Below are 27,607 nucleotides of genomic sequence, written 5' to 3' on the forward strand. Positions count from 1 at the left end.
TCCACATTTCTTGTGACGTCAAAGGAAATCGTTGGATAGGATTTTGGATGAGGTAGGAAGGGGAACAGGATAATTCTCCATAATTTTGCAAGAAAAATTACTGAAAAAATGGATAGTCCAGACCGGGATTTGAACCCGGGACCTTCCGATTATGCATCGGGTGCATAATCGGATGCTGAGTTGTTGATGACTCTCAGGAGAGTCATCAACAACATGAGAGGGGAGCCAGTCCCAAGAGAATTAGATATCTTGCCAGAAGAACTGGAGGAGACCAGAATCTTTTGGATCAACTATACACAACAGGAGAATTTTGGACAAGTCATCAATCGCCTCATCAATGGACAAGACATCGCAAATAATCATCCAATGGCACGGCTAATTCCTTATCTGGATGAGAATCAGACCATTCGCCTAGGCGGGCGGCTGAAACGATCAAATCTTCAGCCAGAAGCCAGGAGCCCATCAATTCTACCAAGACAATCAAGGCTCACAGCACTGGTCATCGAGGAGGCTCATCGGAAAACTCTTCATGGAGGAGTACAGGCAACGTTGGCACACATCAGACACAAATATTGGATCATCGGGGGTCGTCATCCTGTAAAATCGCATATTCGCAAGTGCGTCATCTGCGCACGACATCGAGCCATCAGGGGACAGCAGCTTATGGGACAGCTGCCTCCAAGAAGAATCACATCAGCACGGCCATTCAATCACGCAGGGGTGGACTACGCAGGTCCTATCAAAATCAGCAGATGGAGAGGATCAGGAGCTCGACAATATCATGGGTACATCGCAGTTTTTGTGTGTCTTGCCACATCAGCAATTCACCTTGAACTACTCACAGATTTAACATCACAGGCATTCATCGAGACATACAAACGATTCACTGGAAGGAGAGGTATCTGTGCTACACTTAGCAGTGATAATGCTAAGACATTCATGGGAGCAAACAATGAGCTGGGCAGGCTTTTAGACGAATCAAGGAAGGAAATTCATCACATCATCAACGAACTGGCATCAAACGGCACAAAATGGATCTTCATCCCACCGCAATCACCCCACATGGGTGGGAAATGGGAAGCTGCGGTGAAATCTGTGAAATTTCATCTAAAAAGGCTCACAGGGAATTTGGTGCTCACGTACGAGGAACTCAATACACTTATCATTCAAATCGAGGCGCAACTTAACTCGAGGCCTCTCTGCGCTCTATCAGACGATCCTGATGACTGCAGAGCCCTCACACCTGGACACTTCATCATTGGGGAACCCATCAACGCAGTTCCAGAGCCATCACTCATCAATCAGAAAATAGAAGGTCTCACAAGGTGGAAAATGATCGCAAGGATCGCTCAGCAATTCTGGGACAGGTGGTCAAGGGAGTGTATGCATCATTATCAAACCATCTACAAATGGAAAAGATCAACCGATGACATCAAGGTCGGAACACTAGTCCTCATCATTGACGATAGGTATCCACCAACAAAGTGGCCTCTAGGACGAGTATCAAGGGTTCATCCAAGTGATGAGAATCTCACAAGGGTGGTAGACATCACCACTGGGGCAGGAGGTGCAAATACCTACACCAGACACATCAACAAGGTGGTTCCATTACCAATCAGCACAGAGGAGGAAGACCAACAAGAGGATCATTCATCATCCTCCGATGATGAAGGCGGGCGGAATGTATAAATTTGAGGCTGATCCAGACCACTGGATCGATCGGACAATATCGGGAGGATTCGGGAAGGGGCTCGCGTGCCAAGGGGGGCTACGCTGACCTCACTTCATTTCGTGTTCATCCATCAACTAAATCGCATCAAATATCGTGATCTCATCAGGTTTTTGTATCGTGGCTTTATCGGATTGATTCATCTTTTCTTATATCAATTTTGGTTCATTATCATCGAATATTGTATAATTAGCATCATCATCATTATTGGAAAGTTATCACGTGTAAATAGTGTACATTTGGGTTAAATTATATTGGATCGCCTTACGGCATAATCAACGTGTTTTTTGTCACCATCCCGAGTTGGAAAATCATCTCTCCACTTCCGCTTCCAATCCACCCTACCCGGTTAAATTCATCAAATCCCTAACAAAGTTTTATGTTTTAATAAATTTTTTTTTTTAATAAATATTTTATTTTTTCCATATTTATTTATTTCCCTCAGTTTATTTCCCTTAGTTTTAAGTTTAAATATTCAGAAGAAAAAAGTATATTAGTCTTAAGATCATTATTATTAAGACGAAAAAAAAATGTAGTTTAGATTTAAGTTTTTTGTAATAAAAAAAATTTATAAAATAAATGGTTGTGTTCCTATTTGTTTTTTTTTTTAAACATTCACTTCTGTTATTTTTAAATTATTAGTGAATAGGAATTGGGTGGGAAAAAAACTTGAAGACTTTATTTATTTATTTATTTATTTTCCTTATTAAAATTACATTTTTCTTACAGCTAATTTTCATTTTCGCGGGCCGCGGGTTTTTGAAACTTCGTTTTTCAATTCGAAATACGAACGGCTAAAAACCCGCCAGTCAAAGCTGACGGCGGCGCCCCCCTGAGAATCGGTAAGCCCTCCCGGAAACGTAGATTCCCAGAATTCCACAGTGTCGGTAAAAATGTAGGTCCGCCTCCTGACACCAGGAGGCTCTGCGCAAATGTGAACACTGTAGGGCCCATTTTTTAAATAATGAATATCCAGTGAACAAATAAACTTAAAAATATGGAATTTGGTTATTTATCATCTACTAACGATTCCCTATCCATTGATAATAACTATTCGACTCTACAAATAAATATTGATCGAGTGTCGGGATAACCCCCTGCTCATTAAATTGCTTAATTAATTATTAAATAATGAAGGCCTATAACCGTTATTAGTGCATAACAATATTATACAAAAGTACATCAATCGATCTACATGCATAAAATACTTAATTTTTCAATAAACAGTGCGCGCCAACTAGCAGCGGTTAAACCGCGGTTTTTTGAAACCATAGGGCAGAGTCGCAAAACCATCAAGCCGCCGTTTTGGGCCTGTCACATGTATGATTTTGCTCTCAGGTGTCGTGATGACGTCATGATACACTCTCCGACGAATACCCTGATAGTCAATCTGGTAGGGATCTGCTTTATCGACAAGGAGCGCGCGAATCGAGTCGTAATGAATTAGTATACGCGATTCATAATTCAGTCTAACCCCATTTATTTTACTAACTTCCGCGATACTGCCGTCCGATTTTTTTACGCGATAAGTGTAAAATTTAGGCCGCCCAGAGGCAAAAGAAGTAATAAAACTTCCTTCTCCGTAGCACTCCACCTCGTCGGTCAAATCCCCTAGAAAATTCCCTAGTGGTAATTCATTTATTCCATCGCTAACGTAAACGACCGAATCTGCGTCATAATATAAAACACGTTCTTGTTGTTCTTCTAGATAAGAATATAACTTTAGACGCGCGTGAGCGGTTGGATATGCCGCAATAACGACATTAGCCTTAATGGACATTTCCGCGGCTTCGTTTAAATGTTTCCAGGACATGAAGAGAGTGCCGTTATCGACAGGAACAAGTCCTGTTACTTCAATTTCAGGATTAAACATTATATTTGCAAATTCCTCATGTGTTCGACGAACAACCGTCAACATAGCGAATTTTTTCATTGTCTTTTACATCATAATGTGTTACCGTATTTCCTGTTCGTCCCCCGAAAAATGCATCGCCTGGATCCAGGGCTATAAACATCTGCTGATCAACGTTTTCTACAAAATTCGCCAACGGACGATCTGTCTTTTTTTGACGAATAAAATCGCATTCCCACATTTCAACGACTTCATAACCCGAGTGTCGCAATTCCCGTGTAATCGCCCCTGTTCTCTCATATCGACTCTCTAGTGTATCCTTGTGACTTAACTCTTTATCTCTATTGAATTTGAAACACCGTGGGCATCCGTGCCAATAACATCCGTGGAACTGATATGCATATTTTTTATTATTATTCGCGGTATCCTCCCAAAAACCATCTAGACGCAGGCCTGATGTTGTTCTGTGTTCAGGAGTTCGTCCGGCATGTATTATTCGATGATTCTCGCAATGTTCGCGCCACAAGAGCCATTCAATTGCGATTTTCGACTGCGCTTTCCCTAACCGATATCCTCCCTGAGGTATAATGCCTATCTGCTTGTCTTTTAAGAAATTTGTTTGAAAAATACGCCTGCATGTAGAAGCAATCGTTACACACTCTGTAAAAGGACAGACATTTCCAGCATTCATAATCAGTTTTCGAAATTCAACACAGGCTCGTTTCAAAATTGTAACATCAAGTCTGCAATAATGAAGAATGAAGAATTTCTCTACGAAAATCAAATTCATAATTTTCTTCGACGCGGTCATTATACCACGATAAGAATTTTTCACGATCTTGTACACCCATAGTGTCAGCACCGTAATATTTTCTATCAGGTATAGGCCCTACGTAGTTTTGATTGTCTTTTGTATTGAAAAAATGTGGAAAATAGCCTTTCGCTATATTCCCCAATCCAAAAGCTTTCGGTAAACTTGCAAGAGCCATGTGAAAATAGTTCAAACTATCTATAAATTTATTATCCCCAAAATCCATCAAGATAATGTTTGTTCCGTTAATTATTGCTTTAATTAATGCGTTTCATGACGTCTGTCAGAACGAATTGTGAATCATAGCCTTTCGCGTTATGTGCAATACAAACTACTTTTTTATACGTCTGTTGGAATTCCTGAAAATTGACAGGATTCCACCACCAACACTTAAGCCTGCTCACCGTCAGGCAAAACCATAACAACCCAGTTGTTGCTATGGGCCTACCTCACATTTTTTGGGTGATGGGGCGCCACTTCCTGGACCGCTCCTAGCTATCCTGCATAGGGAAGCTGCCCCACCGCCGACCACGAGGATCCCCGAAATCGACCAATTTGATCGATCGGGTGATTCCGCTCGACCACTCGCTTCCGGGCTACGTTGCAAGCAACACGTGTGCTAATCGTTTCTCGGATATCCATTAAAATATTCTCTTGACCGCTCAAACAATTAAAGTTAAATTATAAAGCACCGCTCATTGTTTAATCTATTAATTACTGACATTATCAAGTCTGATAACTTGTATTAGTGAATAAATAAGTGACGTGTAGTGTAATTTTATCTAATATTTTTTTTGGACCGCTCAAACCCACCCACACCGATCCCCTCCGAACCAGAACTTTCTTACAACAAACGTGAATCGACGATCGGGAATTCGGATTGTCGGAAAAATATATATGCTACGATGATAGCTTTAAAAAAATCTACATTTTTATTTTTGATTATAGATTTGTCTTGAAAATGGATGCGGTTTTACATGAATTTGATTTAACGATGTCCAATGATCGCAATCTTAGCACAAAAAAATACGAAACTACTAGTGGTGCAGTATTCACAAGAAATATAAATAGATTTAAATCAAAATTGTTCATTTCACACTTTAGTTGCCATAGACCTATCGTTTCAGTTTTAGAATTTGATGAAAATACTGATAATGATGATTTAAGAGTTGTTGAAATTATGGATGAGAATTGATAAATTTTGTATGTACTATTTACTAATATTTACTCATTTAAATAAAACCACTTCTTTCGAATATAGTTTCTAAATTATTATATTTCATGTCCATTCAAAAAGTGCCCACCCAAAAAAGTGCACAACGCGCCATAAGTTCAAGTTTTCACTTCTGCCTGCATTCCCGGAGTGCAACGAGTTTTTCTCATTGATGTTTTACGTTGATTATTTTTCCCATCCAAATTGCAGCCAATAGAATTGCACCATTTATTGATATTTTGTATAGCCCACCTCGAATTTCAGCGATTATTGTTCCCATCCAAATCTTGGCCAATAGGATTGCACCATTCGACGTTATTTTGTATAGCCAACACGGTATTTCAGCGGAAATTCTTGGAAATTTCACTGGAAATTTTGCATGTTGCCTATATAAAAAAAAACAAATGATGAAGTAACCCTCAATTGTATCTGACAGATTAAATGGCAATTCGGTGAAAATTATGTCTCATGGTGCAATTCTATTCGCCAAAATTTGGATGGGAAAAATAATCCCCCGAATACCACTCGAACTTCGAAATTATCTGAGGGATTATCCCTCAAGGTTCCCTACAAACAAATAAGCTTGTCAAGTTTTCCAGAAAAATCACTCGCGCTTTGCGCTCGTGATTTTTAAACTGGAAAACTTGACACGTTCATTTGTTTGCAACGAACCTATCGGGAAATATCCGATAATTTCGGAGCTCTTGTGGTATTATATGTGATTAATAGAAAACTAAAAATATAATTGCTGTTATTGTTATCGATAGAGACCGCAACTCATCAGTATTTTCATGGAGAAGAGTTCTATAAGATTTGAAGAAAACAATGCTATTAGATATAAGTTTCATAATATAATTTGACATTGAGTGAACCCTTTACATATGTCAATTGATGGTCTCAAAGATTAACATATTGTTTATAAAAAAAACTTTGTGATAGTATATAATAAAAAGATGAAACTTTGTGATGTATGGTCCTACTATGTTGTAAAAGATGGAAAGAGTTCTACGGAAAATCTCTCTAATAAAGGCAAAATAAATTGTGACGAGGCAACATAACCTTAGAGGTTATGTTGACATTCCCCTCCGCACGCCCCCTATTCTATTAGTATCTACTTGCTCATTTATACACCGTTGGAGAACCCCTTCCCATAAATCCTTCCCCCTCCCCCGATCCCCTACTTACCGCGCTCGGACAGCGCGAGAAACATCAGAAAGAGGCACCACTGAAGGATGGCATGACGTAGGCCGTCCCCCTCCTTCCCGCGGACCACTACTCTCCACGCTCCCACTTGGAAGAAGAAGCGGATGACGTAGCGGGCCCCGCCCCGCCGCAGTCCCCTGTTCACCACGCGTTGCAGGACAATGGGCGCACACGCACGTTGCGTAGTGCGTCACCCCGCCGCCCCTCGGCCCCCGAAGATGCCCACAAGCATCGATCGGTGGATCAGGGGAAGGTGAATAACTCAGCCCGCAAACGGACGAAAATGGGCCGAGGACCCCCGAATACTTCGAGGAGGTCCTCAAGTGGCTAATAGATCGCCACTCGTCGTTCAGCTGTCGATTAAAGCTATATTGTGCGCCCCGTTATCTGATATAATAAATCGAAGACAATTAGTGAAGTGGCCCAGGATCGTCCGAATTGGAAGAGAGGCTCATCCGTGGACCAGGATCCACCAATTGCCCCCCAGGAAGAGGCTTGAGACCCAGAGGACCCAAATAAGGAGGACAAAACCCCCAGGAACTCGGAAAATTATTATCGGCCGAGTGAGTACCAGCGGCGTCATTTCCCCCCAATTACGATTCTTAGAACCCCTCCAACGGTGTCAATTAACCCTATTCTTTTTCTAGATATCATTAATATTATCATTGTATTATTCTTATTATTATTATTAGTGGATCCCTCAATTCTCCCCTTTTTTCACAAATTAGAGCCACCCCCTTTTTCTTTGTATAAAATCAAAAGTGGTCCGACAAGCGACCTGCCTGCCCCCCCCCCCCTGAGAATTCCCAGAAACAGGCATTATTTCTTTTCATTGTAATTTGGACATACTTTGTAATATCTTACTGATTATCATTAATAATTAAATATACTTAATATCAACAGCCTCTGCCCCTTTTTATTTAATATTTGACCCGCCCTCTAATTAATAATTAATAATTAGACAAAAGGTCACAAAATGTACAATAATTAATAGGTTAAAGTTATTGAATCATTCGTATTTGTTAGCTTTCTTAACATTATCTGTCGAATATAGGATCACCATTTTTTGATTTTTTGAAGTCCTGCGCGAAAATCTCTCGGACAAAATGTCCCTAGAAAAAATAATCTCACTAGAAAAAAACCAATAGCCTAATAAACAGTGTGATCAACATTAATAATGAATTAATTCCTGTTCGGGCAACGAGTTTGCATGTGTCATAACCTTCATCTGATCCCTTATAAATTGTAATCCATTTAATCGGCTGTGAAGTTATTATTGTTACAATTATTAAATATTTCATCAGTGCAGACATTGTGAGTGATAGTTAATTAGCCCAGAGATTATGACTGAAAACAGAGTGCGACTATGACTGAAAACAGAGTGCGAGATCATTTATGTTATTATACCGATATTCAAATATCTACGCAGTGAATGACATTAACAAGGGTGGGAAACGATCATATATTAAACTGACATCATCCAATAATTTAACTATTGATAGGAAATCCAGTGAAGAAAGTTTTCCAATGTAGGTATTAATGAATTTAATCAATATTTTCATTATTAATGCTATTAATAATAGTTTTTTCAATTTCGTAGTCTGTTACAACTCGATTCCTCGGTGTCAAAAGTGACTTTGCTGCAGACTAAAGATCATAATTGAAGGTCTCCAAATTAATTTTTCTCTAACCCATTCTATGGTTTCTAACTATTTTATCCTCAGCAATGAAATAATAAGTACCGAAAAATGTATTTAATTTTGCTAAATTTTCGAGTGATAAATTTCACTTCGTGTCAGGGAAATTAATTCACTCCAATCTTTTGAAAAAAAAAAAAATTAATAAAAAAATCACTACTGCATTGAGTACTAATAGTAATGAGAGTCGAAGAATAAAAATTAACATGAAATTTATGAAATTCTAATCACTGAGATGATAGCGCTCAATGATGAAATAGTGATTTTGTTATTGATTTTTATTTTTCCTTATTTTTTCTTTGACTAATGGAAACAAATTAATTGTCCTGGTGCGGAGGGGGATTTATTACTCGCGACGTTAAAAGAGTTAGGAAATTTTTTGGCATTGATTTCATTGTGGAGGATCGAATATATGAAAATCGTAGAATAACCTGAAGGAGGAAAACTAACTTTGATATTAATGTAGGGTGTTGGAAAAATAATTCAGTTATAACCAAAGGTCGATGAAAATTCAAAATCCCTTGTTTAATCATTCGCAGAAAACTTCGCCCAGAGAGAGGTTTCCCATCGCCACTCTTCACAATCTATACCACTCATTTAAGCAAAACATAAAGGTGAGCTCATTTTTAATAACTCTGAAAAAAAAATCCAGTAGATTTATCAATTTATCACAACAATTTCATAATCACCGTAATTCTTTTTCAGGTACATGGTCACAAAACATTTATAAGTTATTTCAAGAAACAAGAAATGTAAATTACTTTGTAAACAATAAATAAAATGAAACAATAAAGATTGCACTGCATTGACATTATTGGTGAAAAAAATAGTGTTATTTATATCATTTCTGCATGATTTGAAATTTTTCAGGAAAAGTGGTTTGATTTGATACTATATAATGAAATACAAGTAACAGATAACAAATGACAAATAATCAATAACAAATAACTTATAGCAAATAGCAAACAACAAACACATTTCTAATGTAAATGTCAAATTTGATTCAACTGACCATAAAAAATCTGCAATATTATACAAAGATCTACACAATTTTAGATTGAGTTTCAGACAATCAAATCCCGATAATAAACCACAATGCCTAAACGAAACATCATACGTTCTGAAGAAGAAGAAGAAGAAGAGTTAAAAAGAATTAAGCGCCAAAAAAATGCTGATCGACAGCGAGCTTGCCGTCACACGATTCCCGCTAACTCAATTGCTTCAGGTCAATCCAATAATCGAGTACTTTTGGAACTTGATACTCCGGCACAAACGGCTGGCCCAACAGTCCATAATATATCATCATCATGTAGCATTAGAATAGACCAATCCCGAGTGTTCTATTTGGATGGGAATTCCAGCATCGCAAGAAAACTATGTTAATTGATTATTTTGCACTGAATCAACGTGATCCTGAAGCTAAAAAATATACGTACTCGGAGATACCATCTCATTACGTATTCAAGATAACAACTGGATCAAATGGGGCTCATTGGGTTAAACGAAAGGCGCAATTCAAATCTTTTGGACGAATGTACTCTGTTAGTCCGACTCAATTAGAACTTTTTCTTTTAAGATTACTATTAATAACAACGAAAGGAGCAATAAACTTTGAAAATCTTCGAACTGTGAATGGTCAAATATGTGATTCGTTCCATAGCACATGCTTGGCATTAGGTTTAATTGAAGACGATACGGAGTGGAATCGTGCAATGACAGAAGGTGAAATTTGGATGATGCCTTGACAATTAAGACGATTATTCGTACGTATTTTAGTACATTGTCAACCAAATCATCCTGAAGAGCTATGGGAAACGTTCAAGGACGCTATGTCACAGTATTTTCAAAGGAACTATGGAATCTTAGAAGCATACTCAAGAGCATACATTGAGATCAACTGTTTTCTCAGTTACGAAAGATCTGACATCAGCAAATTTCCTATGATGCCATCGCTATCTGAATTTGAACAAAATATTGACACAGTTGATAGTGATGATTTAAGACTCGAACAACATGAAGAAATTGGTCAAGCCCAATATGCAAAGTTAAATGCTAAACAAAAAGAAATTGTCGATAAAGTCTTGCAAGTTGTAGAAGCATAGCAGATCATGATTTCGAATCCATGTTTTTATATTGACGGACCTGGAGGATCTGTAAAAACATTTGTGTACACCACACGTTATCATCTTCTGAAAAGTAAAGGAAAAAAAATCTGTACCATGGCGTTTACTGGTATAGCAGCAATATTATTGCCACATGGAAAAACTGTGCATAAGACCTTCGGTATGCCTGTTCCTATTTTTTCAGATTCAGTGTCACACTTTAAATGTCAATCGAAGGATGCAAAATATCTCAAAGAAGCAGATATTTTCATTTGGGATGAAGCTCCAATGGCACCAAGGTATGCTTTGGAATTAATTGATAGAACATTGCGCGACTTTATGAAAAGTGATTTACCATTTGGAGGAAAAATAATGCTTTTAGTTGGAGACTTCAGACAACTCTTACCAGTTAAACCAAATGCTACTCGATCCGAATTGGTTAATTTATGCATCAGATTCAGTCACCTGTGGAAAAATTTTCAAGTTTTTTCATTGACGGAAAATATGAGAACCTTGCCAGGAGAAGAGAAATTTGCCAAATATTTGTTGTCCCTTGGCGATGGTCTTCTCAATGACAATGACAATAATATATTAGCCCCAGAAAAATTGCGTAGCTCCTAAAAATGCAGACATAAGTAATAAAATGTTCAAAAATCTCATTCTTGAACAAAAATACGGAGATCTATCAAAAATAGCTGTCTTATCAGCACGGAATGTTGATGTAGAAGAGATCAATAACAATAACACGCCCCCTATTCTATTAGTATCTACTTGCTCATTTATACACCGTTGGAGAACCCCTTCCCATAATGTTGATGTAGAAGAGATCAATAACAATGTCGTATAATTGTTAGACAAAACCACTGAGCGCATTTATACGAGTATAAATAGCATTGAAAATTGTGACAATGGAGACATTGCAGATTCAATATTACCAGAATACTTGAATACATTGAATCCTCCTAATCTTCCACCACATGAATTACGATTACGTAATAATTGTATAATTATGCTTATTCGTAATCTCAGGGTCAACGAAGGTTTATTCAATGGAACTCGGTTACAGGTCTTAGAACTCGCTAATAACCTTTTACGATGCCGAATTCTGACCGGCGAAAAAGCAGGAGATATTGTCTTTATACACCGTATCACCCTTTTCTGTGAAGATACTTATCCTTTTACTTTCAAGCGAAGACAATTTCCTATAAAACTAGCATTTGCGATGACGATAAATAAAAGTCAAGGATAAACATTTAATCAAATTGGAATTGATCTTCGTAAAGATGTCTTCAACCATGGACAATTGTACGTAGCATTCTCACGAGTACGATCATGGGATTCGTTGATAATTTTCTTAGGAGATCAAAGAGAAAATAACGTTATAAAAAATTACGTCTATTCTGAACTCTATAAAATGTAAATATCTATATCTTATCGAAACTCCTGTATTTTCCAAGTCGTCTTACAGCTTCAAGACATTTAAAATTTTGCATGTTGCCGACAAGTGGGAAATAGATCAGCTGTGAATATATCAGTAATTTTTAAAGATCCATGTTTACGAAATGATGACGTGTTCAACGTCATACGCCATTACTTCAGGATCATTTTGGTATAATTATTTTGAATTTAAATATTACATTGATTATTTTTCCCACCCAAATTTCAGCCAATAGAATTGCACCATTTGTGGATATTTTGTATAGCCTACCTCGAATATCAGCGATTATTTTTCCCATCCAAATCTTGGCCAATAGGATTGCACCATTCGACGTTATTTTGTATAGTCAACACGGTATTTCAGCGGATATTCTTGGAAATTTCACTGGAAATTTTGCATGTTGATATATATAAAAAAAAACAAATGTTGAAGTAACCCTCAATTGTATCTGACAGATTAAATGGCAATTCGTTGAAAATTATGTCTCATGGTGCAATTCTATCGGCCAAGATTTGGATGCAAAAAATAATCTCCCGAATACCACTCGAACTTCGAAATTATCTGATATTTCCCTTAAGGTTTCCTGCAAACAAATAAGCTCGTCAAGTTTTCCAGAAAAATCACTCGCGCTTCGCGCTCGTGATTTTTAAACTGGAAAACTTGACACGTTCATTTGTTTGCAACGAACCTATCGGGAAATATCCGATAATTTCGGAGCTCTTGTGGTATTACATGCGATAATTTTTTGATAATTTTGATAAACAAACGACACTTAACCAAATAAACCTCTTTTCATGTCATGGCACAATTCTCTTGGCCGAAATTTGGATAGGAAAAATAATCCCCTGAATACCACTCGAGCTTCAAAATTATAGAATATTTCCCTCTAGGTTCCCTGCATACAAATGAAGTCGTCAAGTTTTTCAGGAAAAATCACTCGTGCTTCGCACTCGTGATTTTTTAGCCTGAAAAACTTGACTCCTTCATTTGTTTGCAACGAATCTATCGGGAAATATCCGATAATTTTGAAGCACTTGTGGTATTATATGTGACTATTTATATCCATATAATTCAATTGCTCTACGCATACAGTAGTTAAAATAAGGTGCGCTCACTGCAAATGTGACTTAAATAAAAAATATCACAACAATTAAGATTAACCAAATCGCGCGCGGCTATGTCTCGTGTTATAGTTAAACATGGTAAATGGTAGATAGAGGTCCCAGTCCTCCTTCTTTTCCATCAATGTACGCAAATAGTCTGTCAGGGCTTGGTTATTGTTGCTCCAAGAGCCGTATGCCATTCGTGAGGCGAACACCTGGGCCATCCGTGGCCTAGGACTCGGAATGCGTATTGCCGCGAGCTCAACAGAGCGACCTTGGGCGGCCGTCGTTGCGTGCAACTCCATCGTGGAGGTTGCTTACGTGTCCCAACTTAGTACAGCACATTGCATCTGTGCTGAAGCCCACGTCCCCAGTGGATCCTTCTTCGTCGTCTCCAGTTATTTTCAGTACTCGGACGACATAGAAATCCACCTGAGGCAGCTGGAAAAGGTTCTCAGCTGTCTCAGGGATCGCCGCGTTCTGGTGGCGGCGGATTCCAACGCCCAACACTCCCTTTGGAACCCCAGGACCACTGACCGTGGTGTCCTCCTGGGTGAGCTCATCGAGTCTTTCGGTCTCCGCGTCGCGAGTGATGCTAGGCAGGGCCCAACCTTCAGGAGTGCCGCAGGTACGTCGTTCATTGACGTCACACTGGCCACTCCTGGCATGTATAAATTCATACGTGCATGGAGATTGGAGGACGAGTGGTTCAACGGTGACCACACGTCGGTTTTCTTTCGTTTAGCGATCCGGAGTTCCTCACAGCGCGTCAATAACTCAGGAGTCGGCGAGGGCCCTACCATGCGGTTCAACGTTCGTCGGGCCGACTGGGAAAAGTTCGAGGCGACCCTCGATGAGGAGACCCGTGAGAAACTCGCGGACCATCCGCTGGGCTCCCCAGCGGATGTTGAGACAATGGCAGAGGTACTGGGTGACGTACTCACCAAAGCCTGCCAAGACTCGATGCCGCGCCGCAGACATTACCGTCGCGCGAATCCATGGTGGACCGAGGAGCTGACCAGCAAACGCAAACTGGTCAGTCGTCTTCGAAACGGGTACCGAAGGGAGACTAACCCTGACGCGCGAAAAATTAAACAGAGCAGGTATCGTGTAGTCCTGCGATCGTATACCAGGCTACTTAGAACATCTAAGGAAAATAGCTGGCGCGGATACATAACGACCGAAAGTAACGCGAATCCCTGGGGCTTTCATTATAAATACGCGGCTGATAAATTACGTGTAGGCACGGTACTCAGCACACTTAGAACCGCGAAAGGCACGACACGTACGATGCGTCAGACTGCTGAGGTGCTGTTGGACACACACGTACCTGACGATGACCCTCAAGTCTCGTGCGTCCTCTGTCTGAACGGTGAGGAACCTCACCGTTCAGACAGAGGACGCACGAGACTTGACGGACGACCAACTTAAGGGTCTCGTAAAGACCCTTAAGAATGACAAAGCCCCAGGATGCGATTTAGTAGAAGTTAGGGTCTTAAAAGTAGCCGTCATGAGGATGCCTCACATCTTTACAAGACTATTCAACACCTGCCTTAAGCACGGCGTTATCCCGACAGTTTGGAAAGTCGGCACACTTCGTGCTCTCCTCAAAGGAGTTCACAAGGATGTGTCCGACCCCAAATCCTACCGTCCCATTTGCCTCTTGTCGGTTGTCGGGAAATTTTTCGAAAAGGTCCTGCACGGGATCCTTACGGCGAAAGTCCTTACTGAGGACAAATTATCAGGACGTCAATATGGTTTTCTACCTGGACGCTCCATGGAAGACGCGATAGTAGAGTGACGTGAATTAGTCGAACGCGGTAACGACAAGAGGTACGTCATTGGACTCCTCTTCGATATCTCAGGATCCTTTGACAACGTGTGGTGGCCCCTAGTCCTCCAGTCTTTGGCGGATCGAGACTGTCCGAAGAATGTCTTTGAAGTGCTCCGGAGCTACTTCGGCAATCGGACCGTCAAGATCGCCTAGACCGACCAAGAGGTTTCCAAGCCGGCCACCCGGGGCTGTCCGCAAGGATCAGTCCTCGGCCCCGCTTGCTGGAATCTCATGTTCGATGCCCTCCTCAAAAGCATCGAAGAAAACTTCGGCGCAATCGAAGTCGCCTACGCGGACGACCTTATCGCAGTCGTATCGGCCGACTCGCGTAAGGAAATAGAGAGGATAGGCCGAGCCGTCGTCGAACCCATCGCGTCGTGGTGCGCATCAGCGAAGCTCGAACTGTCGAAGAGCAAGACAGAGGCAACAGTCCTGTTATGCAATTCGCAGAAGTGAGCGCCGCTGATGCAGTACAGGTGGGATCGGGCGCGAAGGACACGCCGACGCGTGAAACCGGTGTTGGATATCCGCCCACCCGAGATTAGGTTCGCCGGGGAGAAGATTCGGTTTAAGGATAGCGTCAGGTACCTCGGGGTACATTTTAATAGGAACATGCGGGTCCGGACCCATACTGAATACATTCAGGAAAATGCTAGGGTCCTCTGCACTCGGCTATCGGCCCTAATGCACAAGCATTGGGGACTCCGATACCGATCAGTTAAGGTAGTCTTCCAGGGCGTTTTTCAGGCGGTCGCGTCGTATGCAGCCCACGGGTGGGTGGACCGGTGCACGCCGTACGACTGGAAGAAACTCCGGACCCCGCAGAGGAGGGCGCTGCTGACGGTGACTGGCGCGTATAGGACGGCTTCACACGAAGCACTCTGCGCAGCGGCGGGGGTGCTTCCTGTGGGCCTATTATTGAGGGAAAGAGCAGCGCGCCACCAAGCCAAGAAAGGCATTCCGGTCAGAATAGGAGATGTTGATATAGACCCCGCGAATCCGCGCGTTGGTAACAACGGCCGCCCGATCGAGGCCGTTGAGGAAATAAAAACAGAGATCCGAAATCTCTGGCGGAGGAGGTTCGAGCGGGCTTCAAACGGGAGGAACGCCTTCGCGTTCTTCCCCGATACTGCGGCGCGCCTGGACGCTAAGTGGGTTGAGTGCGACCACTGGGTCTCGCAGGTCCTGACAGGGCATGGGCAATTCCGGTCCTATCTTCACGACCGGTGCCTTGCCCAATCACGCAACTGCGAGTGCGACCAGGCTGAAGACACAGTCCAGCATTTTATCATGGACTGTCCGATATATGCACCACAGCGGGAGTGCATCGCGGGAATAATCGGGAATCGCCCATGGCCCCAGACAGCACAAGCGCTAGTGTCGTCCAGGGAGTCATTCGCCGTGTTCGCGGATTTTTGTAGAGAATGCATGTGGTTGAAATGCTTGGAAGCGTACGCGGAAATGAAAAACGGCGGCGACGATGAGTGAATGAATGAATGAGACCAACCAGCTCTTGTTGTCGGAGACGAGAGTCATGGGGCAGTAACCCGGTAACCTTCTCCGGGTAACCCTGTCCCGGTTGGAGATATGAATGAGAATTAGATTCACCCCTACTCTTGTCTTCCTCTTCTTCTTCTATTCTATTTCTTTTAAACCCAAATACCCTTATCCACTTTTCACATTCTGGGTGTCAGGCTGACACCAAGGACCACCGCCCCGAGGTTCCCCGCGGGAGCCATGCCTACGTCAGTCACTTGTGACCTGGCGCCGTCATGGTTGCAAAGTGTCCTTCGGTCATCTGAACCGGCCGACAGTATGGATTTTTCCAAACCCCCCCTTGGCAGTGGGTAATGGCATAAGTGTTTGTTATTATGTAAGTAGAGTAGATTAATAGGCCATGCGAGGTTTCCGAAAACCATAACCTGGCAAGGTTCCTTTTGTAATGTTTTCATAATACCGCATTGAGTGTCAGGGCTTGGTGGCTACGCTCGAGGGAGCCATTCGTTCCCAGGTGGGAATTGCCAGGCTTTTACAACCAGCCCAAGCTTGGCGCAGTCTTGTTTTATGAACCTTAGTGGATCAAGGTTGCCCAAGGCTCTTTCCCTGGTGCAAATAATTCATACCCAGGGCTGGTATCCAAGGCTGGTGGGTACTAGGCTTGGGTCAGCCTGTTGCCAAGCCTGGTATCCAAGGATTGTGGGTGCTGGGCTTGGCCCAGGCTGCATCTAAGATTGGCAGCCAAGCTTGGTTGATGACAAGATCCCACGCCTCTGTGGAAGCGTGGTAGCCTGCCTTGAATCAAACTGTTCGCAGGACTGGCCTCCAAGGCTTAGTCATCATCGCTGGGCCCATCTCGTATCCAAGCCTGGTATTCGAACCTAGATAAAGATAAAATGTAACGTTTTCATTGAAGCCTGGTAGCCAGTCTATGATCAAGCTGGTTCTAGGACTAGCTCCCAAGGCTTGGTCATTGAAACTTGGTCAATCCTGCAGCCAAAGCAGGCACCTAAGTATGGATGATGACAAGATGCCAAAGCTCTCTCGAAGTCTGGTAGCTAGAGTTGAATCAAGCCGTTTCCAGGACTGGCTTACAAGGCTTGGTCAACGAAGCTGGTCGTCCCCGTCATCCAAGACTGGTCTCCAGGTCTAGATAATGCTGAGATACAATCCTTCGATTGGACCCTGGCATCCAGTCCTGGATCATGCGATTTCCAGCCCTTGCTTCCAAAGCCTGGTAATCAAAGCTTCGGCCATGCTGAATTGAAGCCTAGTACCCAACCCTTCACAAGATTACATTCAAATCGATAAACCCTCGAGCCCAATTGTCGATAATAATTATTGTGTTAATCGCAGAAATAAAGGATGGTTATTTGTCTATTACATATTCTATTACGTCTACCCAGTCCATGTTAAAAATTAAACATCGACATTCCCCTTAATCAGGTCGTATAACCTCAATCTCCATGCCTGTCAATCGCACATAACCATGGCACCGAATGTATACACCAGTCGCAAATCGACTGAAAGAGCAAAGAAATATCGTTTATTGAGAAAATTCAAAGAATCTTATATGTGATTTTAATGTGAGTGGTGATGAACTATTAGATGAAAAATTAGGTAGGGACGATGACTGGATAGATGTGACTGAATATAACCTCATCACGGATCCGAATCAACAGCTACCAGATTTGAGTGATGATTTCGAATTGAATGATGGTGTAATAAAAATGAACATGAAGATGAACCCCCGGTTATTCAGCAGCCTGAGAAAGCACCTATTCAGCCCCCTAGTTTGGAAAAAATATTACGTCAATGGGCAATGAATAACATAGGATCGATCAAATTGAAGGCTGTTACGGAAATTCTACAAATTTTTAAGAATCTGGGATGTACAAATCTGCCATCGACAGGTCATAAATGGCTAGGTTTTAAACATAAAATAAAAACCAAGAACCTAGTCACCGCCAAGAATGGAATAGGCCAATATATTTATCTGGGTATCAGTAATGGATTATACAAACGAATAGTTCCAGATGTCTTTTCCGAGGAGTCTATTCGTGTGGTCGTCCATGTAGATGGAATGAAGGTGTATCATCATTCAAAAGGTGAAATGTGGCCGATTGCCATGAAAATTTTACACCCTCAATATCATTCAGCACCGTTTATCGTTGCTCTATTTTATGGAAAATCTAAGCCCAAGAATGCAATTAAATATTGCAAAGATTTTGTTGACGAATTGACAAAATTAATAAATGAAGGTGTTGAGATTCATGGTAAAAATAAAAATTTGAGTTAGCAGTTATTTCCACAGATACTCCAGCGAGAGCATTTCTAAAATGCGTAAAAGGTGCAACTGGATTTTACGCATGCGAAAGATGTACTGTGAAAGGTCAAACCGTGAATAAAAGACGTATATATCCCGATATGACATGCCCTTTGCGTACAAAAGAGTCATTCGAAGAGCAAAGTCAATCTGAACACCACCTCCAAGATCTGATTACAAAGGAGCCACTTATATCACCATTAACAAAAATCCCCCAGTCTGATCCAGTGAGGCAAGTTCCTTTGGATATTATGCATTGATTGTTCCTCAATGCAATGAAAATCTTGGGTGAAAAATGGCTCATTCGAAAAAAGAATATGCACAAATTATCAAAAGCTCAAGTAGATAATTTCAAGGAATTAATGGATGCAGTGAAGCCTGCGATACCCTCAGAGTTCCAACGTAGAGATTTTGATGTATTAGATATTTCACATTGGAAGGCCACTCAATATGCTTGTTGCCTACTGTATGTGGGTGGTGTGTTACTGAAATTTATCTTGGATACAGAAAAATACCAACACTTTCTGTTGCTTTATGTGGCTTATCGGATTGTTTGTAATAATGTGTGGATCGTCAAATATCATCAAATAGCCAGGAAATTACTGAGGAATTTTTTCGAGTTGATGCCAGTTTATTATGGTGAGGACTCAGACTATGAAATTTCACAATTTACTCCATATACCTGATGATGCTGAATATTTCCAAACTTCTCTATATGACTACTCAGCATTTTGGGGAGAAAATTTTATTGGACAGCTGAAAAATTATGTCAGCAGCAGAGTTAGGCCTCTACCACAAATCATCAATCGATTGGACGTCCAAGAATCATGTGAAAATGGGAAAATGCGAAAGCGTAAAACTATTCGAGACGTAAAAAAAATTAAAAAAGTGGCTATTGTTCAGAACGATCGAGTAAATTTTGAGCCATTGGAATCTCTCACTTATCGTGATTTTAATCTACGTGGAAGGGAGCCCGATAACGTAGTGCAATTGATCTGTGGAGATATTTTCATAATTACAAAATTGTTAATAAAGGCACAACAATCCTGCGATATCGAGAATGCCAATGTTTTTTTTATGGAGGGTTTTAGGGTTAAGGAATTAGAAAATGTATTTAGTGCACCATGCATTTCTAAATAAATTGGAGTTTGTCAGGTAACACAGTGGTCCAAAGATTGTGAATTGTTATCGCTGCTGAAGGTAAAATATAAATGTATGTTACTGAAAATTCGAAACAAACAGTATGCAATTTCGTTGCTGCATACAGATTCTGTGTGAAATTCATCTTCAAAAGAATATTATAAGAATCATTGATGTCATGACATGTAGATTTGTCTAGAAAACTCATAATTTTGTTTCATACAATTAGGATATGAATAAACTCGAAATTAAATGACTAATTAATTATTAATTCAATTCCTCAGAAGAAAAATATGTACCGTAATGAATGGAATGAGAAAGAAGCAGAGAGAGAGAGAAATAAAAAGAAAATCAATCAATGCATCCACAGTGTTACATTTTCATAGTACTCCACTTATTTCGATGCCCAGGATTGACAATGAATTGTTCTATTTTCAATAATATCGGAGAATTGTATAAATCATTTGTTGAATTAACAATGTAGAGGTTAAGAGGGAAATGGTATAATTTTCTCAATTTGTAGAGACTTTCTGTTTTTTTTTTCACATCAAACTGTCAACTCAAAGGGTCGATTCTCATGTACCAACTGTAGTTGCGTTGCAAACGAGCATTGAGGAGTGGGAATAGCGTCAAGGCAATTCTGAGAAATGAGGGGGGGGGGTAGTAACGCCGTCAGTAGTATTGCATCATCTGAGGTGAACGTGTTGAAGCTGCGTTCCACTGTTTTAGGATTTTCAGTGTTAAAATTAATTATTTGGAGACGAGAAAAAAGTGGTATCAGTGACAAAAGTGAAAACAAGTGACAGGAGCCATTTTATTGTGTCTGTGGAAGACTTATTTGGTGAATTACCAATACTCTCAATTTTGCCAAGGCGCCCTTTTTGGTTTCTTCAAGTGCAACGCATTCACGAGTACACGAGATTTCAGCTCAACGTGAATTCCATCAGATCACGTAAGTTTATGGATTTATTCATCGGACCATGAAATGTATTCCCATGCTTTAGCATTACCGTTTTTATTTTCATTTTTTTTTAAATATTACCAATTTTATTTCTTCAATTATTCGCTACAAAGTACCATTAACCTAGAAAACAAAATAATTTAAAAAAATTAAAAATAAGGGAATGATGTTTGGCCAATTAAGAAAGTGTTTCTTGTAGGAGATGAGTGACCAAGGTTCGAATGATTATCAATATCGACTCGTGGAATTTGTGAACGAAACCACTCTTGATGGCAAAATTGCAATCGAGATCGTCCTGTCTAGTTGGATAAAAGAAAAAAAAGACGAGGAGGAGGATTTTTATTGTAGCTACCCACTTCCCAAGGATTATTCAAAACTGGAAAAATGGCTCGAGAAGGGAATATCGCCCAAATCTTAATGGGAAACCTACAAGGTCAAGATTTTGACTACAGCAGGTATATTTGAGCGTCAGGAGAACATTCAAGATTCCTCTACTCATGATGTTCAATTTCCCAACTGATCTTTCCTACAGATTCTATAAAAAAAGCACAGATGAAGCTCAACCATCTCTACAGACAACGTTCATGAGTCGACACGACAGATTCTGAGGCAGAGAAAAGTGAGTCGGGACTTTTAATTTCGAAAAAAAGAGCTCGATCGATTTTAGAGAATCAGTATCCACTCGACGACATTTCTGAAGAGGATGTCGAAGTTGAAGAACGTAGAAGAGTGGATAATGACGACCAGAATGACACAAACAATTCTTCACTCCGTCAGTCACCGAAGTCATATTCTTCGAATGTGGAAGAGACCTTACAGACAGGTATTTTTGAACCACCTCTCGGAACCTCTTTTTCTCTCTCCCTCTCCCACTGAAAAATTCTGAGTGCCTTTTTTTACCATTTTATATTATTTTTTAGATACGACAAATGTCGCAAAAATTTATCAAAGACGACTCTTACTTTTAAAATCTCGCCAAAAATTGCGTGATGACAACAAAAATGATCCTTTGAGAAGTAAGCTATTTAGATTTTATTGAAAATCGAAAATGTAAAAAATTTACTTAGCAAAGACTATTCGTCGATGTGAAGATCACAACGAATTGACTTTCCCTCCTTTTTTCCATTTCTCTTTTTTATTCTTCATCATTTATCTGTATTATGTAGATTAACTATTGGGTATTCTCTCCAGTGTTCTTGGCCGACTATATCGATACATCTCAGGGTATCCTTTCATGTGATAATCGTCTCACCATCCATAATTTCAAAAGAAGCTTCCATGCTGATTTGAGTAACCACACACAGGCTGTACAACGTACAGTAATTGCTTCCAAGTCTTCAGAAAATCTTCAGGGAAAGAAAATCGAACTAATGGAAGACAAATTGGGAATGAAAATGCCAATGAAGACTCCAGAGGAATTGGAGGAATGGGAAAAATTGTTAAATTTAGAGATTACAGAGGATGTGGCGAGTGTGAAGAAACGACGAGCTGCTTTCGTATCTATTCCTTTTTTGATCATTTTTTTATTCATTCTAGACGTAATGAACACATAAAAATATACATTTTAGATGGATTTTTTGAAACAAGTCACTTATACATCGAAGGATTGCAAGAAGGATATCCAGGGAATTCTTACAGCCTTGATAAAAAAAGCCATCCAAGTTGAATATAGTGGCGAAGAAGTGGCCGGCGGTGCTCCATATAGGCAAGAAAAGTGAATGGAAGAAATGGCTAGGAGCCGGATAGCTCAGTTGGGAGAGCACCCGATGCATAATCGGAAGGTCCCGGGTTCAAACCCCGGTCTGGACTATCCATTTTTTCAGTAATGTTTCTTGCAAAAATCATATGGAGAATTATCCTGTTCCCCTTCCTACCTCATCCAAAATCCTATCCAACGATTTCCTTTGACGTCACATGAAATGTGGAACGCTATATAAAATTCCCGTCTTGATGGAGCACCGCCGTATAGTGGGGAAGAAGGCTTTCAATGCAACTCAGACGTACAACTGCATAAGAGGATTTTTGATTTTATTGATTTTACTTCCCACACAAACGAGATTTCTGAATTTGTGTGAGCCCGCGAGATAATCAACTGAGTAAAATAAATAAAAAAAACTTTTCCTTTCAGAGACGGCAAGAACTCTCTCTCCGCTTCCCCTCGCCCAGGGAAGTGGCATATTTCTATAAACACAGATCTTATTCTCTAAAAATAACATAAATTAATTTTAGCGGCATCGAGATGAGGAGTTAATTAAAAATAAAATCGCAAATACCGTTTTTACTTCTATCGTAGCTATTAATGGTGCAATCTCACCTGTGGCTCGTTACCCACGTGTTCTATTGTCGACCGGCGACGACCGGCAAAGATCCAACGGATGGCCTCCCCGACCTTATTCCTCGAACAAAACTCGTTGCTTTTGGCCTCCAGGATGTCTCCTTAAATTGATGTCGCGTCGACGAGAAGTTTTCACTATTTTATTGCACTCAATGTTATTTCTATTCGCACCTCAATATTTAGCGTCCGTCACACGTGTTTTCTGACAAGGGAATAATCACAATAGGCGAGTTGTGGTCGTGCTCGGTATTAATGGCGCTGGTGTTTCCGTGTCAACCAGAGGCGAGCGCGCCAACCTCATTCAAAAATTCAAATGGGGTTACTCTACCCTCCTAGCATCTCTGGATCGGGAGATGATTTTTCATTGTTATTTTCCTTTTTATCTCTGAACGTATTATCCGCGCAACGCGATTAGATCCTTCTGGCTGTTTTCTCGAGGATCAGAGGAAACTGGGAACCCTAATCTTTATCCTAATTTCTAACTCCTTATCATTTATTTAAAATTCAGCCTCTTGGCTATCCTAGGGGTTGCTAGGGCTGTTCTAGGCCCCTAGAACACCCCTAGGCCACCCTAAACCCAAAACGTATCCCCCACTCCCTCTTGATCCCTAAATCGAGCGGTATTTTTATATACTTGTTGGAATATAGCCTCAGTCTTTTGAGACTTGATTTTTATGAGTCTATGCTTTCAAAAATGCATCAACATGAAGAGAGAGAGAGAGAGATCTCTAGACATAAACATAGGCCATGAGATCATGTGGCAAGGGAACTGGGGATCCTTTGTCACATTATGACGATCTTTCTTTTTGGCCTGGTTGACCATTTTAGTCTGCTGTGGCATGTCGTAGGGCACAGACAGTTTTTCCTCGTGGTATTTTTCTTTCAATAAACCAATTACATTAAAAATTTAAATCCACTGCATTAAAAGTTATTTATCTGTCCCCCATATTCCATTAGGTTATGGGCCCAGAGCACATCGTGTATTAACTGTGTATTTTTCTGAAAAACAATCTTAGTGATAAGTCGGACTGAAAAGTGAAGTGACGTGAAAGTGATTAGGATTTAAAAATTATACAGGAGTGTAAGTGACAATGTCAAAATCGAAGGATAGAAGAAATATTGAACAGTTTGATGGAAGCAAGTACATACCATGGAAACATAGAATCCGAAATTTATTAGATGAATTAAATGTGCTTCAAGTGATTGATCAAGATCCTCCTAATCCTATCACTAGACGATGGAAGAAAAAGGAGAAGAAGGCAAGGACAACGATAGTTGAATATTTGTCAAACTCCTATCTCAAGTATGACACACCAGGATGCACTGCAAAATCTATTCTAGAAAGTTTAGATGCTGTTTATGAAAGAAAGACATCAACAAGTGAAGTGTCAATTCGAAATCGGTTGAATCGTCTGCAAATGAAAAGCGATGCAACCTTAAAAGACCATTTTGAAGAGTTTGATGACCTTGTCACAGAACTAGTAGCTGCAGGAGTGTACATGAGAGAAGGTGAAAAAGTGTCATATCTTCTTGAAAGTTTAACTCCAGTGTTTGAAACAATTTCGACAGTGATTGGGGCAATGAAAGACAGTGAAAGTACATTGGATGACGTGAAATCGAAGCTCCTCGACCAAGAGACAAGGATGAAAAGAAGAAATGACGATACAAGTGTAAAAGTGTTACATATCCGAAAAGAGACTCCACGTGAAAACGATAAAGACCATTTAAAACATTACAAAGGATTTCATCGGAGAAATAACAGACGAGGGAAAGGCCCAAGATTATCATCATCATTCCGACACCGCAGGGATGCACCACATGTTACGTGTCACCACTGCGGACGAAAAGGTCACAAAATAAGGGACTGCTATTACTACAAACGATCCCAAAACCACCAGAACAAAGCAGCCCATACAATTCAGGCAACACGCACAACCACAAAAGACAATATCTCTGGATTGGCGTTCATGACTGGAGAATATCAAGTGACTGACAGTGACAAATTAAAATTTATTTTGGATTCAGGTGCAACCGATCATCTTATTAATGATGACAGTAGGTTCTCGAGTGTGATTGAGTTAAATCCACCACTCAAAATCTCTGTCGCTAAAAGTGGCGCATTCATCACAGCCACAAAACGAGGAAACATCAAGGTGATGACAAACATGGGAATTAAATGTACCATCGATGACGTCCTGTACTGCCCAGAGGTTCCCTACAACTTGCTATCAGTGAGGAGAATGCAGCAAAAAGGGTTGAGTATCACATTTGACGAGAAAGGTGTGGAGATACGCAAAAATGGTAAAACGATGATGTACGGTAAGCTCACAAATAATTTAATTGCATTAGATTTTAAAATAACGGAAACGGTGAATTCCAATAAGATGCAAGTATTGAACGCAAATACTAATAATTATCATTTATGGCATCAGCGTTTGGGCCACATCGGTAAAGGAAAATTTATAGAATTACAGAATAAACAAATGTTTGAAGATGTGAGTCATATTAAAAAAGTTATTCCGAGTGACGATTTATGTGAGGCTTGTATAAACGGAAAACAGTCTCGATTGTCCTTCAAGAAAACAAAAAATAAAAGTCACATAAATCGACCCTTGTTTATTGTACATACCGATGTATGTGGTCCAATAACTCCTCCTACGATTAATAATCAAAATTATTTTATAACTTTTATTGATGAATTCACGCATTATACTGTAACGTATTTGATGACGCATAAGTCAGACGTGTTCACATTTTTCAGGGATTTTATTGCAAAGAGTGAAGTTCATTTTAACGTTAAGCTCGTAAATATATATTGCGATAATGGTAAAGAGTATCTGTCAAACCAGATGAAAGATTTTTGTATAGAAAGAGGAATTAGCTATCATTTGACTGTTCCATATACTCCTCAATTAAATGGCGTTGCGGAACGTATGAATCGAACGATCGTCGAGAGAGCCCGTGCAATGTTAAATGGTGCAGCACTGAGTAAAGAATTTTGGGGAGAAGCCGTTTTAACGGCAACATATTTAATTAATCTTACTCCAACAAAAGCTATACAGTTGTGTAAAACACCATTTGAATTGTGGCATAGTAAAAAGCCCAAATTAGAGTATCTGAGAGTTTTCGGATCGACAGTTTACGTACATAATAAAAATAGAAAAAGGAAATTTGATGAAAAATCGTGGAAGGGTATTCTTGTCGGTTTTGAATCCAACGGATACAAAGTTTGGAATGTTGAGACTCAGCAGTTTGTGAAAGTAAGAGATGTAATAATTGATGAGGTAAATTACGTGACATCTCGGCCAGTTTCAAAAGAAAATCCGCCACCTCGCCACACTGATGATTTTGATGTGATGTCAGAACCAGTTGAAAGGCGATGTGAACCTGATAATGAGAAATCAGGAGGCGTTGACATGAGTATACCTGGTACTAACCGACCGGAGGCAACTCATAGAAATGAAACTGATAATGAGAAATTTGAAAGTGATGTTGGTTTGAATATACCTGGCAGCCATAAGCCAGATGCAATTCAAAGACAACGATCTGAAGGTGAGAAATCAGATGAGCAAGGTGTAAGTCAATTTGACAATAACAAAGCTCAAAGATGTAAATCTGATAATGTAAGTGGTTCAGATCCACTGGAGCCGATTGATCAGAACGTAATAGAAAATCCTAATAAATCTGCAGATGAAGCAGATAGTCTCCATCAAACCGACAAGAAAATTAAAATTAGAAGAAGCGAAAGAATTCAGAAACAACCGCGTATTTCGTATGATGAAACCGAAACGCCAGATGATTACCTCTTGTGTGCTCAGTCTATTGTTTATAAAATACCCACAACGTTCGAGGAAATAAAAACAAGGGACGATAGGCTGAAATGGGAGAAGGCCATTGACGATGAAATAAATTCTCTTATTATAAATAAAACGCGGACATTAGTAACGAGACCTAGTGGTAAAAATATTGTCGATTGCAAATGGATATTTACAATTAAAAATGATGGACTCGGGAATCCGATAAAATACAAAGCTCGTTTAGTCGCTCGCGGTTTCAGCCAACAGTATTTGGTAGATTATGATGAGGTATTTGCACCAGTCGCGAGAATTTCGAGCTTTAGATTCATTGTAGCATTTGCAAATCAGCATAATTTACTAATTCATCATATGGACGTTAAAACTGCATTTTTAAATGGTACATTAAAAGAGGAAATTTACATGAAAGTACCAATGGGTGTAAAAAGTAATGAAAATCAAGTTTGCAAGTTGAATAAAGCACTATATGGATTGAAACAGGCTGCAAGATGTTGGTTTGAGATGTTTGAAAAAGCTCTCATTGAAAAAGGTTTTCAAAACTCAGCAGTCGA

General features: G+C 40.1%; 4 protein-coding genes and 1 long non-coding RNA gene across 6 annotated transcripts in view; all 5 read left to right on the top strand.

Moving 5' to 3' along the window:
* The window catches only part of LOC135164605 (uncharacterized), a 237,114-nt gene extending 227,377 nt beyond the window's left edge, over positions 1-9,737 (top strand). The window contains exons 1-3 of one of the 2 annotated variants that reach the window (XR_010299337.1): positions 7,750-8,337; positions 9,045-9,119; positions 9,211-9,737. The gene's annotated coding sequence lies outside the window, so the exon portion shown is untranslated. Of the gene's footprint in view, positions 8,338-8,408 lie in introns of those variants that run through there. The other variant, XR_010299338.1, reaches the window with a different exon arrangement.
* LOC135164518 (uncharacterized) lies at positions 187-1,689 on the top strand. Its single transcript, XM_064124940.1, has one exon. The coding sequence runs from the start codon at positions 187-189 to the stop codon at positions 1,687-1,689; it is 1,503 nt and encodes a 500-aa protein (XP_063981010.1).
* An 876-nt stretch (positions 9,738-10,613) lies between the features above and the next one.
* LOC135164519 (ATP-dependent DNA helicase pif1-like) lies at positions 10,614-11,228 on the top strand. Its single transcript, XM_064124941.1, has one exon. The coding sequence runs from the start codon at positions 10,614-10,616 to the stop codon at positions 11,226-11,228; it is 615 nt and encodes a 204-aa protein (XP_063981011.1).
* Positions 11,229-11,250: 22 nt separating this feature from the next.
* Positions 11,251-12,027, top strand: LOC135164533 (ATP-dependent DNA helicase PIF1-like). Its single transcript, XM_064124971.1, has 3 exons — positions 11,251-11,395; positions 11,462-11,845; positions 11,891-12,027. The coding sequence occupies exons 1-3, from the start codon at positions 11,251-11,253 to the stop codon at positions 12,025-12,027; spliced, it is 666 nt and encodes a 221-aa protein (XP_063981041.1).
* An 8,607-nt stretch (positions 12,028-20,634) lies between these two features.
* LOC135164281 (uncharacterized) lies at positions 20,635-24,158 on the top strand. The gene is made up of 3 exons (XR_010299266.1): positions 20,635-21,361; positions 21,439-21,729; positions 21,827-24,158. It is a non-coding gene; the product is annotated as an uncharacterized LOC135164281 (long non-coding RNA).
* Positions 24,159-27,607: the final 3,449 nt, after the last annotated feature.

The sequence above is a fragment of the Diachasmimorpha longicaudata genome, chromosome 7 (genome assembly GCF_034640455.1).
Source record: "Diachasmimorpha longicaudata isolate KC_UGA_2023 chromosome 7, iyDiaLong2, whole genome shotgun sequence".
Lineage (NCBI taxonomy): Eukaryota > Metazoa > Arthropoda > Insecta > Hymenoptera > Braconidae > Diachasmimorpha > Diachasmimorpha longicaudata.